The 18,569-nt window shown below is 36.5% G+C and overlaps 2 protein-coding genes across 14 annotated transcripts in view; one reads left to right on the forward strand and one right to left on the reverse strand.

The window, feature by feature from the left end:
* Positions 1-6,737, reverse strand: part of LOC134528104 (reticulon-4-interacting protein 1 homolog, mitochondrial-like) — a 79,921-nt gene extending 73,184 nt beyond the window's left edge. For 8 of the 13 annotated variants that reach the window (XM_063361367.1, XM_063361366.1, XM_063361371.1 and 5 more), the window contains exons 1-4: positions 6,573-6,719; positions 3,732-3,821; positions 2,146-2,380; positions 559-704 (exon numbers count right to left, since the gene is read on the reverse strand). In XM_063361367.1, coding sequence (XP_063217437.1) covers positions 559-704; positions 2,146-2,380; positions 3,732-3,779 — 429 coding nt within the window. In that variant the 5' untranslated portion in view covers positions 3,780-3,821; positions 6,573-6,719. Of the gene's footprint in view, positions 1-558; positions 705-2,145; positions 2,381-3,731; positions 3,822-6,572 lie in introns of all 13 variants that reach the window. The other 5 variants (XM_063361368.1, XM_063361378.1, XM_063361376.1 and 2 more) reach the window with 2 other exon arrangements.
* Positions 6,738-6,871: 134 nt separating this feature from the next.
* The window catches only part of LOC134528106 (peroxisomal membrane protein PEX13), a 45,011-nt gene continuing 33,313 nt past the window's right edge, over positions 6,872-18,569 (forward strand). Inside the window, exon 1 of the mRNA XM_063361381.1 lies at positions 6,872-7,172. Within this exon, the coding sequence (XP_063217451.1) occupies positions 7,105-7,172 (68 nt within the window). The 5' untranslated portion in view covers positions 6,872-7,104. The remainder of the gene's footprint in view (positions 7,173-18,569) is intronic.

The raw sequence follows: 18,569 nt of genomic DNA on the forward strand, positions 1-18,569 counted from the left end.
TTCTTATTAATATAAAACATGTTATCTTATTAAATGATTAAATACTGATACCGAGTTTCTAATCTACTCAGTATGCAGTCCGTGATTTATTTTAGATTGTAGTTCTGTTTTAGAATGTTTATTCTCAAAATTTCATTCAAAAATTTATATAAATGTACTTTGAATGTATTGTACTGTAAACTGATTTAAATGTGAGTAGCATCTTGATTGAAATGGTAGTCAACAAACACATTTTGATGACTGGAAATACTTATTTTAATCAACATAATTGATCAGCACTATGTTTTCCTAGAAGGAAATAAGAGAATTACTTCGAGGGGCACGTGTATGATTATTATCAATAATTATTTAAGTTTCAAAATGCTTGTTCTATTATTTGGTATGTTTTATGAGTGTTTGGATTTTAATGGAAGCCTACAGCAATCAGCTGTGGGCTAATACTCACAAACTCACATGTAGAGAAATTAATAAGAATGCAAGATTTAAATGCTAAATAAGAATCAGATTGAAGTTAATAGATGTAAAACACACACATCATAATGAACCAATTTTACCCACATCAAGGCCTCGATAAGCAGTGCAGACTACTGCCTTCATTCTTGGCAGAACCGGTGGGTGGCGGTGGAGTGACAGGCCGAGCAAAACACCAAACAAACTGCCAACCAGGAAGCCCATGCCACCAAAATACACACCCGTGCGAGTCACTGGAACCAATCAAAACACAACTCATTACTCACAGGACACAACACAAGCACAAACAAATAGCATATATACATAAATACATTTGAATTTCATTATAAAGTACATAACTTAGAAGGATTTCTCGCTTCACTTAGATTTTGAAAACAATTCAGTATAAAGTAAATTCATTAAGTATCAGAACTGTGGGGTTTTTCACTATAAGCTGTAAAGTAAGCTAAATTATTACGCAAACATGTCAGCTTATTGCCAAAATATACTAAGTGAATTGTAAAATAAAACTAGTAGTTCCATGCTTATTAAAATTAAGTAATTTGTTCTTATAGCTAGCCTACAATGTGCCCTTATTTAGTAATACATGAAATAAAAATTATCTAGGACCCGTTTAAGTCATGCTTTGGCTGCACACACTCAAAATGCTGGAATCTACAAACATTAACCCTACAATTTCTGAATATCAATTTCAATTTAAAATAAGCAAAATTGAGTTGACAAAATACAGTAACAGTAAATGAAACACTTGAAGTGTTACAAGTTTTTAAAAAAAAATATTATTTCACATTTTGTCACAAATGAAAATAGAATCTCGGGGAAAACTTTACACTTGAGGTATAAAATATGCACTTCTTCCAACATTCTTCAGTTCATCTCATTTTGAAATCAGGCACTGAAGAACCACTTGTGTAATTTTTTTGTTGTGGAGTCCTTTTTTTTATAGTGGGTTACCTATCTATCAGGCTTGTACAGTATTACAACAGTATTCAGCCATAGAGCTGCTTCAGGGCATCCACAAAAATTTGTAACAATAATTTCCCTGACTTTCCATGACCAAAACTTCACCCTGACAATTTTTTTAAAAAATAATTTACCTATTTGTGATTTTCTGAAAGAATTAACCAAAATACAGCCTCCACCACTCCCACAGTTGGCCTATAATTATATAAAAAATTACATTTTTAACAGAACCTTGCATATGCAATTTTATAATGTGTATGACTATACACTTAAAACACCCAATGAAAAAAATTCTTACACAGGTTGGGTGAAGGCAGTTTGGAGCATGAAATTTTCCTTTGAAATTATGTATTACCACTTGGGAATTTCCATGACTTTTCCAGGGTTTCAATTAAATTCCCTGACCTATTTCAAATTCTCTGACTTTTCAGAATGTGGACGCTCTGACAGCTTGTACAACTTGTTTTAAATATAATTATTCTGTATATTAATTAGTTTTCTTTAATTTTCCATTAAAACTATATTGATGTTCAATAACCCAACATAAACACAAATATTTGTTCCTGGACGTGCTGAATTAAAGAGCTTTTAAATTTTAATACTGAAAAATGTTTATTGAAGGTGCTTCTGTGAAAAAATCCACCAGAAACCAATTATCCAAGACATTTGACAAAACAAATATTAATTCAGGAAAATGGAACGCGTGCCTACTTTCATTACTTAGGAAGTGGCGAGCCCGGTCGTAGAGGAACGTGGGCTGCAGGTCCGCGGTCAGCCTCTTGGCGTCCCGGGCGACCGCCCCGAGCCAGTCCCAGGCAGCGGACATGGCGTCCCGCATGGAGGCGCCCCACCGTCCCGCCCACACGTCCCGGGCCAGGGCATGCAAGCTGTGCACGTAGCCTGCCAGCACGACGCGGCCGTGCTGTGACCATGACGACAGGTGGACCTGCAGACAGGACACCACAACCGTTCACACCCCCCTTGCGTCACCTGGTGTCACCAGAGCTATTGCCGCAAGCTCCTCACAGAAGGGGACACTTCGTACACCGAGAATAATAGGGCCGCATCTCAAAAAAAAAATTTTTTTTTACATTTTTGTATATTTGTAATGTCTATGGCTATATCTATTCGGTATAACAAGGCCATACATGTAGTACAATAAATATTCACCTGAGATGAGATTATGTCCTTATTACATTTTAAATTTGTAAAACAGAAATCAGAATAATACAGCCACATGTTGACATGCGGCCTTATTATTCGTACAGCTGAGGGTGGGTTGGAATACACCATGGCCATATTTTGACTTGTGACATAGAAACAGTGCCGACATTATGCACTTCCTGATTGCTGAGGCTAAGAATAAACTTTCAATTATTCACTCTCCTGTAAAATTTAGTTTTTATGAGATGTGGCCCTATTATTCTCGGTGTGCGACTTGTTCTGAAACAAAATGTTCCTCAGTTTTACCCCAGAGTACGTGATGCAATAAATGGTAATAAAGGGTGAAAACAAGACTTCAGCCATCAGCTCTGTTTGTTTTCACATTTCTCCACTGACAATTCAATTACCCAAGAAAAACTCAAGACGACACTCAATTATTATTTGTAGAGGTAGAGTGTGCTTACGTACCCAGAAGACTTCGCACTTTTCCTTACCTGACAAGTTAACTCTTTTCTATTTCTTCAACTTTTTCTTCACCCCCAAAGTCTCCCTCATCCAACTTTCTAATTTTTGCGAGCTGCTTGTTGTAATTATTTTACATGGCCCGTTGGGTTTGTCAAACATTGTGAACTGTAGGTACATATTCATTAACATAGTAGTACCAGGCTATTTTCAAGTGTTTTTTACATTGTGGGATGCCTGCAGAGTCAAGATTTGTGAAATGTGCGGAATGACTTAAGAGACCATGTAGTCACAAAGTGTTTTTTACCACCAAGTCACGTACATGATATAAAGAATAATTTCCAACAGACATGCAAAAAACATCATACCCTTAACAGTGATTAGCATGAAGTAGTGTCGAAGTATCCCAAAAATATCATGCCATCTATTCTATTGTACTTAAGCTAAACTTAAAATATAGGAAAAAATTATCAGTCATTTACTGAAATTACAACATAATGTAATGGTTCTTAAAATATGTACTAGATATAATAACCTGCAGACCTGGATTTGATAAATAATTTACATCTTAAAAACAGTTTAAGTGTTATATACACAGTATTCCAGTATCAGCTTTAGTAATCTTTACAAAATTAAAAATTAAGTATATTTCAAACAATATAAACACCTACCTGCAGACTATCTAATCTCTGAGACAAATGGAAAAGTAGTTCATCCATTTTCCATTTTATGCTTGTGGTTTTTCGGAAAAGATGGCCATTCTGTAACAAACAAAAAAAAAAAAAAACCCTAGACAAAACAATTAAAAAAATAATCATTTTAAAGCACAAACTGAAGCAACAACTAAGACACTTAGAATGCAAATTGGCCAATGATGTCAAAAGATGCAAGTAAAGGAAGTAAAACATTTAATTATAATTTGTCTTTTGTCTTTTATTTGGGCTACTGTCCTGTCGCCAGAAGCCTCCCACTCCTCTTGCATCCAACTCCGTACATCCTCTTCTGCAGCCTCTCCCTTACTCTCACCTCCGTAACTTCCAACATCTGCCCATTCCACTCTTTCCAATCCCTCCCTGATCGCGCCAGTGCTTCTCTCAGTTCGTTCTCATCCCCACCATATGCAAATACCTCTCATGGTCACCTTCTTCCCCTGTGGAACACTTTCTGTAGTCTACATTCCCCCTTCGTAACCTCCAACAGTCCCACCCTGTTCCCAATCATTACCAATGGCCTGTGAGTCTCCCCTTTACTCCCCTCAACACTCAATTTTCCTGTTAGGCTCGTTCCACATTGATGACGAAATGTAAAAACAGACATGAAACACTTAAGTGGAACATAGCAATGTTTCGCTATCTGTCTAACGAATCCACAGTGCACATAAATATAATGATTTGGAACTAAAGAAACTGTTTGTAAAAAAATTATATGACCAACGCAATCATAGCAAAGTTAAATTCATTTGTAAATTCATTTGCAAATGTAGTAATGCAGAACTAAATTTGTGGACACAATTTGATACAAATTGGACACAAATTGTGGACAATTTGATTGAATTATTTTGCGACAAAAGAATATAGAACTGAAAGGATTTATATGTATAAAATTTTTCTACTTATAATCTACTTTCAATAAATTAAGATATACCTACAATAAGTATTTCATTTAGCCTAATAAGTTTTTAATTACATAAAGTAGGTAAGTATTATTAAATGAATATATTAAAAATATGTAAAATGTTATTAAATACAATTTATTAACTGACAAATAATACAAATAACTTAATTCAAAATTCAAGGTAGTATTCACAGATATTCACGGTTGACCTTGCACTATAGTACGTATGGCTAAGCACTGCGCGCACACCGCCCTCTATCACAAAAACGATTGAGTGCATGAAAAAATGTTTCAAATAAAATTTGTCTCAAATTTTATGCTATACAATTTTTATAATAGATGTCAACACCATTGGAGCAATATAAACCGAGATAATCGCAAAAAATAGTTTTTTTTTTTTTTTTTTTTTAAATCTTTGACTTTGAATAATTTACGACGCAAACACAAGATTTTATGAGACTTTTGAGACAACTTTTAAAACGCCAAAATGAAGGTACATATATACAAAAATTCATCTTATTATCTCTCATTCCGAGGTTGATAGCTAATTTAACTGGACTATTGCCTATGTATCTTCCACTCATGGTCTTCCCTCCCTCTGTACCTATCAACCTCTGCATAACCTATCTCCCAGCTTCCCCTAACCCTCCTTCACCATGATTAGGTACTTTGAACAGTCTCACTAGCCTTTCTACCCGCCTTCTCCCCTGAAGGGTTTCCCACCCCAGCTCCTAGATTTTCACTTGTCCTCCACATATTCCCTAGCTATCTCTATGCCCTGCACTATACCTTCTACAGCTCTCTTATTTCCATCACCACATAAAGGTCCCAAATCGCTGCAGCACACTTCATCGTAGGACTTACCACGCAGAGTACGCTTTTGCCTTTGTTCTTTGCCCTTAAATGTCCTGCCTGCCAATCAACCCCAGTCCTCTCTACCCCTTCTTTATCACCCAATGTACCTGCTTCCCCATCACAGGTTGTTCTGTAGGGTTACTCCCACGTACTTGCAATCTTCTGCCTCCTGTATCTATCTCATGCACCTTCCAGCAATAAACTCCTTTAATTCTGTTCTCCTCCTTCGAAACCTAGCCATTTTCAACTTGTTTACATTTAACACCATCCCATTTTTCTTTGACCAGCACTCTAGCCTGTTCAAATCACCTTTCAGGTGTTGCCCTTCCCACAATGCTTCATGCATCACAGTCATCTGCAAACATCCACAGTTTACTTCCCATTTCCTCTCCAATATTGTACATCATAATAATAAATAGAAGGGCCTCATAACACTCCTCTGCGGAACCCCTGACATCACTTCCCCCTCCTTCAATAATATCTTTTCCCCCTTCTTTCACTGATCCCTATCCCTAAAAAACTCTCTCATCCAACTTAACTGCCCTGCTGTACCTTACCAATTTCTCCACCTTTACCATCAGCCTCCTGAGCTAGACCCTATCAAACACCTTTTCAAAATCAATAAAGATGGGATGGGAAAGTCTAAAAGATAGAAGGCGGACGGAGAGGTTAGTAAGGCTGTTCCGTAAATTAAGTGGGGTGGAAGGATGGGAAAAGCTGAATCACAGGGTAAAGAGAAGAAAATATATGAATAGAAGAGAGAACTCCAGAAACCTTTTTAGAGAGGAATAACAGAAACGGGGAAAAAACTGGAATGTGGTACAGTTCAGGGAAGTACAAGGAAACCCAACCACTGGGCTTGTGCCCAACAATTCAATTCTTGGCTGCAGATGATTTGAAAGTAACATCACTCAAACAATTATTTATACTCTACTTATGACCGAGAAAAAAAACAACTATCAAATATAGATAATAACATATATTTTATAACCTAAAAATTCACTATGAAAAATAGCTTATCAATAAGAATTTCAATATATTACCTTGATAGAGTGAATATAACTTTACTTAGTACTATAATGGTGCTAAATCAAGTTCGACATAAGTTCTTTAATAAATCTAATAATACCTATGATAAACACTACCAAAAACGAAAAACATAGAACAGTCCATAGACATTACCCACAGCTTCTTTGCTTCGTTTTCATCAAGCTTTATTTTGGTGCAATATAGTGCAGCACCGTAATGAAACTGTTCGCATTCGGGTGTATGCTTTATACCTGGTACAGCCATTGCGAACATAGGTAAGGTTCTTATTGGGTTGCTCACTGCCTCTTTTTGTTACAGGATATTATCTTTGGATTGATATGGCAAAAGTGAAAAATGTAAATTCATGGATTTTAAAAAATGTAAATACGACACGTTGGAAGAGTTATTATATTAGTCAAGCATTTTTTTGAACTGAGCAATTTTTTCCATGGTCTCCCGTATTTTGTTTGAGCGTGTACAATTTTATTTTGATATTTTGAAATGATACAGCCGATGAATAGTGAATTTGTTAGATAATGCAGACTAATGACTAAGCTTACTCCTATTAAACCTTGGGAAAGAGACTTCGCTGGGACCTTGGGCATTGATCAAAGGTTTGATTACATTTATGCATCTTAGTAAAAACATGCCAAGCTGAGTGATTTCATTTAGATACACAACGTTGTGTTTTGGCTCGTACTGTGCAGAGCTTCGGGTGTTTAAGGACCATTTAAACACTTACCATTGTTTCGCAGTAGCATCAGTTTACCATTAGCATTCTACAGTATTTAGTATTGAGATTCTTGAGTTGTGTTCACATGTCTGAAATTAATTTTAAGGCTCTGCAACAAAGAGCTAATGTTCTTCAGTGCTGACAGTCTGTCAGTGTGTCTGATTGGCTAGGCGGCCAGTCATGTGACTACCGATCTGCAGCAGAAGTCGGATGTTGCGGCTTTTTAGAACGGAAGGAAAAATAATTGGTAAACATGTTTTTTTCACACACTACACACGTCCCTAAATTTTCCCCAAGGTATGGTTTTGTAATTTCTACTAGTTTGTGAAAAAATTAATATTTTATTTCCTACATTACAATACTTTTACTTTTACGCTGCCGCCGCCATTCATTGTTTACCCGCGATGAATAGGAATATCTGTTTTCCATGTACTAGAGATGTTCCTGAATTAAGCCTGCAAGGAAGGTTTCTTAATTCCTACTGGTTTGGGAAAAAAATAACAGTTAACAGCTTATATTACAATACCTATGTATTCGTGCAATTGCTGACATTCATTGTTTATGTTTACCTCTGTGGGTTTTTAAAAATTTTTTTAGAGAACTTTTAATTAGTGTAGGTGGTGATGTAATAAATAATTTGTCTAAACAACACCTGTATTGCAATTGTAAGGAATTTGTAATGCTTTTATTTCATGTTTGTGGTTTTATTAGAATAAATAATTGTATTAGGTACATAAAGTTTTTGTTACAGTGCATTTAAAGTATGTACTATTTTGAGTCAAGTTGTAATGAATGAGTCTAATGAGAGCCTAAAATTTGAATTGATTTGTTAACGTCGTTCATTTTCTGTGCGGAATATGACTGCATTGAAGTAGCTGACACATTGAATTTGGCGGGCTTTTCAGGGAATTCTTTGATTACAGCCATCGTATATACTGTATTAGTTACCACTGGTGTTTCATGTATCCAAGTTTATCCCTGGATCCTAAAGGCTTGATCCTGGAGGCATGATCCTTTTGGCTTGATCATGTGGTACATGATGCTTGCTGTTTTAGTTCAGTATCTCCGAAGATACTGCACATAAAAGTTTAGACTTACCATTATAATTCATTATTATCTGACTTTTTTAATGTAAACCTATCCCTCACTTAGCACGACTAATTTGTTTCTATAAATGCTCGTGTTATTCGAAATCGCGTATTCTGAGGCATTAGTTTCCATAAATAGCAGGCTAATTTATTTGATGTGTTCCAAAATTGTGTAGGAAAATATACTTTACGTAATATAAATGCGTTGAAAAAACACTCAACTATAAGTATGTCACACCATATATCTTTATATGCCTCCCATCGCACTTTGTATGACAAATACGACACCGCGTAACGGGAGATACGTGGTTATGTACTTTATCGTCAGTCAGCTGGCTGACTTGCCTGCCCGGTTGTGACCTTCAACTCACGTCGCGTACCTTTCCAAACCATCCTTTATTGACAGTGAAGCCGATATTACTGTCCTGATAATTACATTTTAATTTATCAAAAATTAAAGTGATTATTCGCGTATCACCACTTGGTTCACACCAATCCTGTCAAGCCAATGATTATTTTTTTTTTACAACATTCATTTAACAACCTTTTCCATGTGAATCATCTGTTCATTTCTGTTCCGGTATCTAATGTCAAACATATTCCCGCTAATACAAACAACAGCATCAGACTTGTATAAACTTTTGGTAAGAGTTCTTATTTCGTACGATTGTGCGCACAGTTGACTTGCTTAAAACTAAAGTGCAACCAACATTAGCGTGGTCTTCACGACGGTCTTCGTGCCGTAATACTTCTAGTTTTGTCTCAAATACTTGAACACGATGCATTATGAGTGATCAAGCACGTACAGTTACCGGCAGCTGAATGGGCAGACTTTGCTTTTGTTTGAGTGAATTCCCTGCCACTGGCTAGACTGAGTTCACGGCCCGGTTTGTGCCAGGCGACAACGGTACGGCACGGTGGCATACGCGCGAACGTAAAAACATTTGCTCCTTTACATTCCATAGCCGCAATTTAACTTTCCATAGCTGATGTTTGTACAACAGCCGATAGCGTAGACAGACCTGCGCGCGCATCTCTTCCTCCCTTGTTTGGCTAACTGTATCCCACGGCACATCTGTTGTTTACAGAAGTTGAAACAGACTTCGTGGCGTCGTGCTCGACTTTTTTTTGCCTGCCGAGATTTTGTGCGAACTGAAATTTACAGATGTGCTATTCAAGACTGGGGCAGTAAAATTAATATTGCGTTAAATGTATCCTAGCAATCTGAAGACATGCTAAGTGAGGGATAGGTGTACAGGATTTACAGACATACTGAAGTAAAACAGCAAGCATCATGTAACACAGGATTAAGCCATCATACTCAAGCTATCAGGATCAAGCCTTCAGGATGCATGGATAAACTTCAGTACCTATATGAAATGAAAGAATTAGCGTATTTTTAATTTTCCATAGTTGGCTACAGTTGTGCTAAACAAAAAGATACATGATTGCGGGTAAACAATGACTGGCTATGACAGTGTGAAAACATAGGTATTTTTAATGTAAGTTTTAAACTCTTATTTTTCACAAACCAGTAGGAATTAAGAAACCATGTTTTCAGGGTATATTTAAGGAAGTCTCTAATACTTAAAAAACATATTTTCCATTTTTATTTACTTTTCGCGATGTCCTATGCTGGAATAGTAACGTAACCTTTAAACTATTATTTTTCACAAACTAGTAGGAATTAAGAAACCATCCCTTCAGGGTAAATTTAGGGACGCGTGTATTGTATGAAAACCATGTTTTCCTATTTTTTTCTTTCCGTTCCAAAAAGCTGCGACATCCGATAATTACTTTCTCCCGATTTCCTATCTCCCTTCTCCTGAACTGAGTTGCACTCATAGCCAACAAATTTTGGCTGTTATGAAAGTCTTAAAAAATAAATGATGTGTGTGCAGGTTCAGTAAAAAAAGGAATTTATTTGCAAACATTGTTTGTGGTAATTTTCTTATGTCATGATTTTTCTGGAAAATAATAATAAAATTAAAAAAACTTTTTTTAAAAAACTAGAGATGCTCCTGTATTTACCTTTGAAAACAGCGTCTTTATATTTCAACTGGTTTCTTAGAAATAATAGTTTATAGCTTACATTTTAATACCTATGCGTTGATGCAGATTTCACAATTTGTTTTTTAAGGCCGGGCTTCAACCAAATTCACTCCGGCTGCGGGATAGGCATTTACATGCAAAACAAATTCCCGCGCGATTTCCACAATTTTTGTGATAACGGCGTCAAACAAAAACCATGTTGTAGATTTTTAAGACCTTAATAGCGCTATAGCTTTAAAAGTTTTAATTTTTTATTTAAAGATGGTGATATCATGTGATATAATATTCAAAGTATCATAGTTTTCAGGCTATTCATTTAATTGCTTAAACGGCTGTACTGGAACCTTAAATGAGTTGAATTCTTTAAAAAAGTCAGCGAGGCTGATACTCTATCTCTAAAAACAAAGACACAGCATGGTTATTTGTAATGGATACATTGAGGCTGCGAGGCCCAGCACATGGTTGTGGGTGAGGGTGTGGCAGGGGGGTGAGGATGACGCGCGAGGTGGCGGAGACACGCTGCCATGTTGCCAGCTCCTTCCTGGAAGGTCACCCACCCCTCGCGACTGTGAGCCAGGGAGACGGACACGCCTTGCGCGCGGGGTAGTGACAGTTCTGCATTTACAACTTCACTGGTTAGTGTTTAACTCTTTACAGGACAGCAAATAAAACAAAAACGGATAGCATGATGGCATGTATTAAATACAGTATAAATTGTGCTCGCGCAGTTCGTCTTCACAAATTAAATTTTTAAATAGCTTTTTCTGTGGTCTTTTTTCGTATATAATTTAGGAGGATTTTATGTCACAATGTTATGCACACCGACGCTTCATCGAAACAATCCTGTCCAAACCAAATGTTTATTAAAATTTTTAACTTCACATTTATTGTGACACAGATCTCAAATTCCTATCTGAATATCTACACATACTTGATAAAATTTTATTTTAATAACGAGTTTAAAAAATAACATAGAATAGCTTTTGCTATCTTTAGGTTTCGGCTTCTCCTGAAAATGCAAATGTTTCTGAAGATGCACAAACTATTACATTATGAAGGTTTTTCTTCAAACTTTGATATTATTGGTAGACCTGAGTAGATAAAAAAAATCTAGCGACACTCACATTCTGTAAATTAGAAATTTTTACAATAAATTTTTTTTATGGCGTTGAGGCCCGTGGCTAGTTGCGCCCTCGGCTACCTTGCATGAGGGGAAGGGATGGGGAATGGTGTTTGATGCCAGCATCTCACCGAGGTCACTCATTCTCTCTTGTTTAGTATTAGTGTGACGCTCGACTACGTGTGACTTATTCAAAGAAATTTATCAAGTCTTGGTACGCAGTGTGCGATTATCGGCAGCACAAAATGTCTCAAGAAACGGCCACAATTATCAAAGCGAAATAAATCCGCAAAAAAAGAAAATGCTTCTGGCACGTACTGCTAAAAATAAAAAGTATGTACATGTGTTATATATTATTATACATACACGGATATGAGACATTTATATGTGACCTACTGTAAAACTTTTAAAATAATATTGAAAACTGAATCCTGGAAATTAATTTTTAACATTTGTAAGAGTTGATAAATATATTTGCTCTAAAAACATTTCAAACGAATTTAACGTTTCCTTTTATGCGTAAAAATAAGCCTATAGTTTGAAAATGTATTAATGATACATTACACATTTGTTCTAGTGGAAATGTTAGCTATAAAATTGCGGATGCATGCGGGGCAATTTTGATTTTTATATGCAGCTATAAATATAATTTTTATTAGGATGCAATTTTGTCTATAATTTTTTGTAATCTTTTCTGTCAATTTTACATGCTGGCACTTATTGTTAGCGACAATAGATTATAAAACAGAAACTGAGAAAACAATCCCGAAATATTTCTGTAAAATATGCTTTATGTTATTCCATTTTTAAATTTTACTATGTATAATTTATTTTATACATCTATGTAAAACAAACATTTTATTAAAAATTTTAATTTAATGTAAAAATCAATTTATGTTAAAAGTAGTAATAAATTAGAATTTCAGAGTTTCGGTGACGCCTTTGCCCACTCACCGATGGACTGCCATTGTGATTATACACACGTCTTATATTTACTATAATGTGACTGAAAAACGTTATATAATTAACGTTTATTTTTATTTAATAGTAATGAATAGTATTAAAAATGTATATTATTGTCATGTTATAATTGCATGTCGGACATCTAACAGGTGCACAAGTTAGTATATTTAGGAGTATTATTTCTGTGACAAAACAACTTGTGTAATTAATGTTGATTACATTGAATCGCTGCAAGTCACTTTTGGAGAAAGAACTAATATCGTGAAACGAACAAAAATGCTAGCTGATTGTGAGCTATGACACAAGATGAGACGTGTGTGGTTAAAAGTCAGTAATTTCGGCGTTGTTTGTCGCCGGAAAAATCTATGTCCTGTTCAAATCATGTTAAACAGTTACCTACTTACACTGGCAATGGAGTACGGTGGTCGCAATGAGCATATTTCCATTCAGACTTTCAAGCACAAACCGGATTAGTTGTACAGAAGTGTGGTTTATTTTTGGATCTCTAATACGGATATTTCAGTGCTAGCCCTGACGGACTTGTGGTCGAAGAAAATGTGATTGTTGAAATCAAGTGTGTGCCTTCTGCAGTTGACCAAGGGCTCCAAGAAACTGCAATAAGAAAAAGAAAGTTTTTTTTTCCACGTGTGAATGAAACGGAAGTTTAATTCTTAAACGTTCAGACCTTTATTTTTATGAGCTGCAAGGGACTTTAAACATACATAGCGCGAATACTGTTACTTCATGGTAATGTCTGTTGTTCGTCAGAATTTACAAGTAGAAAGAGTAGAAAGAGATGAGCTCATGCGGGAAACAGAAATGTTGCGAAACTGACTAGATTTTATCGTAGGTGTTTTCTGCCTGAGATAGTGGTGCCAAATCAAAGCATAGACAGAGCCATTAGAGAACCAGACTACATTTTGGAAGCTGAAAGAAGCTTGGCAGAGAAACAGCAATCGAGACGTCAAAAACTGACCCGGAAAAAGCAAGGGATAAATGAATGTAAATATAATTGAAGTAAGATATTTTTGTTCTTTGAAACTCTAGACGATTGCCATAAAATGTTCTGTTGTGTTCAAATTTGTTCTAACATCGAAAACATTAAGTTAAACGAAAGAAAAAAAAATTTTTTTTTGGAAGTAACTGTACATGAGTTTTATATAAGGTTATAATTTTATCTGAAGTTTATATTTTAATTCTGTGGAGACATACCTTTTAAAATATTGTTTACAATGAATTCCGAAGAACTGATTATAGTTGTTTATTTTGATTATAGTTATTTATTTGTTTTGTATGTTGTAGTAATATACGTGTCTTTTGGTCTCTATGCTGATATAAACTGTGTTTCTACTATCAGTTATAGCCTATGGTTTTTCTTCTCATTTTTCTATTTTGTATGATATATTATACTGAATGAGTTAATGTCACAATTATTTTGAATTCCTTGTAAAATATTAAATATAAAACATGATTTTCAAACCTAATGTATTTTCTTTAACTGTGGTTCACATTTCGCAACAACTTAAGAAGTGGTCATTCTACGTATTAACTATTTGTAATACCGGTAAATGTAATAATTAATACACTGTAATACCCCAAGTGTCTTAAAGAATAATTAAATAATAAGGTTAAAAAATTTGGAAGCTTTGATTACTGGGGCCCTCAATTAATAACTATAAAAGTCAACAACAGAGGCGACACTAGGAGTAAACAAAGAAAATTTAGGGACTCCCTACAAATACTTGGGAGTAAAAGGATCGTTATTATATATTAAATAAATAAAAACAACTGTTACGTCTATAGACTTCCTTATTTTATTAATCATTGTTCTTTTTTTTGATAGATTAAATTTTCCTTAGTAAAGACTGATTTTCATTGATAAGTGATCTTATTTACATAACTCACAGTTACACTTATTATATGATATTCCTTAACGTTATTTACGATAGGGCCGGCCCTGAATGTATAACAAAAATTAAAATATTTAAAAACAAGAATGAAATTAACATAGGTAACTTTAAAGATTGTACATATAGTCCTTCCAAAACATAATATAAATTTCTTCTCCTCGAACTGCTTTTTACTGTCCGCTGTCTTAACTGGGTTACACTAATCTTGGGTTCGTGAATAAAAAGATAGAATAATGCGGGTAACACCCGGGGCTGTAGGTAGACGGTGATCAAGGTAGTAGGCCTAATGATGTTGGATTCTGCGCAGGAACCGACTCCAGAGGTTCTGGCAGAGGATTTTGGTTGCCCCAAACTTGGAACCCTGTCTGAAACAAAAGTCCAAATTCCAAAGAATTAGACCTGTTTCCAGACAATTATACTTAAATGGCGCAAAAGGCCAATAGAGGGAAATTAAAGGGGGGGGGGATGACGTCAAGACTTACCAAAACAGGGTGTTGGTCCTGGCGCTCAGGAGAGAGCGTCTCGTCTCCGCAAACTCGAACCACGATTCGCGGTAGCCACGGAAGTCATCATGATTAATTAAAAAAATAATTTATATAAAAATACTAAGTTTCTCTACTTTCAACTAAACTACTGACTGGTTAATAATTTTAGCTAGGGACTCCATCCCTTTAGTCTGAGAAGACTACATAATATACGATGTCGATGATTCGCAGAAGATCGCAGATACAAACGGTACCAGTCAGTCAGGAGGCGCGCACCGAAGTAAGTTCAGAGCGGGATATCACCAGAATATCATAAGCGCGGGGTCTCTAGAGAATGGGAGGGGGGTTAGGCTCTGGGCCGAAAATTACCGAGCCCACCCGAAGGTGTCCGGCATAAAAAAATAGATCTTACTGGAATGACTGCGCGACTGAGGTGCTATCTTTTGGTGGCGAGAGGAAGTACTAATAAATCGACTAGTGACCGACGAGAGTGTCAAGCTAGGGGGTTAATGGAGTAACCAGTGGTGCCACCTAGCGGCCTGAGACATAAGGAGGGGAAAGGTTGTCGTTACCTCCGCGCGAGCGCGGTAGTGTCGGCGCTGCCGACGCCTCACAAGTGGCATTAGTTACCACAGCCGTCGCTAGGTGTCGTTAAGGTGCAGAATCGTAACTGCGGCTGTCAAGCCTGAGATGGCCTTGACTTCGGAACGTACCCGAGCGGTCGTCGCTCCTAGCAACTTCTGAGAAGAGAGGGTGGGTGAGCAGGCGGGGGGTGGCTTCAAAAAACGCATGGTCTGTGGGACACAAGGCCCACGGGATCCTCCTGTCGTGTCTTGCTGCTAGTGAACCTTATACCGATTCGTGACAGAGTTAGCAGGGCTCAGCACTGCTTCACAAGCTGCTATAGGCAAAAGAAGACCCGCGAAGAAATAACGTTACCGGCTCCGACGTGCCTGGAGGCGGGAGAAATATTAGCCAGAATGCTAGCCTAGCATGAGGCTGGGAAAGAAAAACAGCTCGCCTCTGAGAACAGAGGCTGAGGGCCTGGCCGTAAAGAAAATAAGATGAGAGAGAGAAAAAAAAAAATAATATTTCCAAAAAATATTTAAGATTACAAAATTTTAAATAAAACGTGCCTAAATCTCTAATACACGGCACATACTCCCCCGCGTTAAAGCGGAGCTTAGGGGAAAGCAAAAACAAGAAACCAAAAACTTCAGTAGGACGAGTTACCAGGTTCGCCTGTATCCTACTACTTACATGCTAAAACACAAAATAAAAATATTAAACACTCTTATGAACTAATGTGCACATTCTTAATGACTAACATGATTAAATTCATTATCTTAAATAAAATTATTAACTTAAGTGGCCACTTAAACTAACACCTTATATTAGGTTTCTTACAAACTAGTACACCAATCCCTCGCATAGCACGTCTTCACTTAATGCGAATTCAGTTAGCACGATGTAAATTTTACTGCCCTAGTCTCGAATAGCACGTCTGTAAATTTCAGTTAGCACGAAATCGCCACAGGCTAAAAAAAATCTCGGAAACGACGCGACATCAGGTATGGAATTCGAGGGGAAAGAGATGCGCACGCAGATAAACAAACACCGGGCCGTACTGTTGATGCCCGGCCGCAGACCAGGGCCCTATTTCATAAACGTTACAATTCTACAGGTGACAGGTGACAATGAATTGTCAGACATATTTACAATTCGACATATGTTCGTTTCATAAAATTTGACAAGTCTACACATATGTCACGACAAATATGTATAAATGTATGACAATTTGACATATAACTGTTTCATAAAAGTTTAAAGCTGACAGGTAAAAATGTGACAAATGTGTCACATCTGACAGGTAATACTGTTTTATGAAACGCAGATATGTAAATTGTATGTAACAATTTTACAAATTTGTAGAATTGTCAGAGTGGAAGTGACAGGTAAACCATTAAGTGTCACCTAATGATTGGTAATAACAGCAGTGCAATAGTGTGTTAAAATATTGGGTTAATTTGATGTGATTGGACATAATGGACAGTAGTAGCAGCAGTAGCAGTAGCGGGAGTGATGAAGAAAGAGAAAGACGAGTTCGAAGAGTTTTTAGGCCACAGATTAACCTAACCTTCAATTTCAGTGACTTTGTCTTCAAAGAGAAATTCCGCGTTGGCAAGGTAACAGCTGAATACATTATAAATAGGTTAGGGCAACATTTGCGGACAGAAACAAAAATAAATCATGCTCTTACTGTTTAAGAACAACTTTTGTGCGCATTGCATTGGCTGGGCACAGGAGCACAATATCATGTAAATGCAGATGCACATGGCTTATCAAAAGCCACTATCCACCGATGTGTAAATAAGTTATGTCACTTACTGGTTCACACCTTTCTTGGAGAAGAGGTTCACTGGCCAACTGAATCTGGCCAAGCAATTCCACAGCTTTTCATGAGTGTAGCAAACATTCCAAGGGTTGCTGGAGTTGTTGTTGGGTCATTGATCAAGATAGATGCCCCACATGATAATGAAGTCTCATTTGTAGACAGGAATGGCAACCATTCAATCAATATAATGGTAGTGTGTGGACCTAACCTAGAATTTTTGTATGCCAGTGCTCGGTGGCCCGGTTCAGTACATGATGCATGAGTACTACGATGTTCATCGTTGTCACAACAGTGGGAAAATGGATGGAGACCATTTCCACATGCAATATTACTGGGAGACAGTGGATATGGATTAAAAAAGTGGCTTATTACACCAAATATCCCAGTACAAATACCTCGGACAAATGCTCTTACAAGTTTTCTTCGAGCCTTTAAATCTACGAGACGACTGGTGGAAAATTCGCTTGGTATTTTAAAAGAGAAGTTCCCATGCCTTAATCATCTGAGCATACAGCCAGTGTCAGCATGTAACATTATGTTGTCTTGTATAATTGTGCATAACATTGAGAAACGCCTAGGATCAGAGGTGTATGAACCATATGAAAACAATGAAAATGTAGAAGGCGACACTGGGGAAGCTCATGAGGATGTTGACGCAGCTGATCCAGAGGCTATTGCAGTATTGCAAGAACTGATACATGTGTTTGAACATTAAGTGGTTTCTTTGTTTTTAGCAATATACATATCAATGAGTTTGCTTTGTATCATGCACTGACATTTCCATTATAATTAAATCAACAAATATTTATCCACTATTACAAAAACTGAAACGAATAATTAGGTACAAAATATACATAACTAATGAAAATTAACATAAGCTTGTCTTGAAATGTAAGTTTAATTATTTTGGCCACATCACTCAAAAAAAATTTGACCTACAATTAATTGTCACATACGGTCGTGTTTATGAGACAGTTGTTTTTAATTGTAGCTATTTAAGATTCTTTGCCTGTCAACCTCTTTTTATATGAAACGTACACTTGTAATTACAAATTGACATATTTGTAAATTTTGACATGATTGTCGCATATGTCACGCCTGTCGAGTTTTATGAAATAGGGCCCAGGCCGTACCGTACAGAAACCAAAGCAGATGAAATTGGACACGTTTTTTAAAAAAAAGCAAGATGATAGTGTTAATTTCACCCCAGAAAATATTTAACTAACTTTTATGTTTTGTATATGTACATATTGTACATACAGTAA

This window comes from Bacillus rossius, chromosome 1 (assembly GCF_032445375.1).
Source record: "Bacillus rossius redtenbacheri isolate Brsri chromosome 1, Brsri_v3, whole genome shotgun sequence".
NCBI classification, from domain to species: Eukaryota; Metazoa; Arthropoda; class Insecta; order Phasmatodea; family Bacillidae; genus Bacillus; species Bacillus rossius.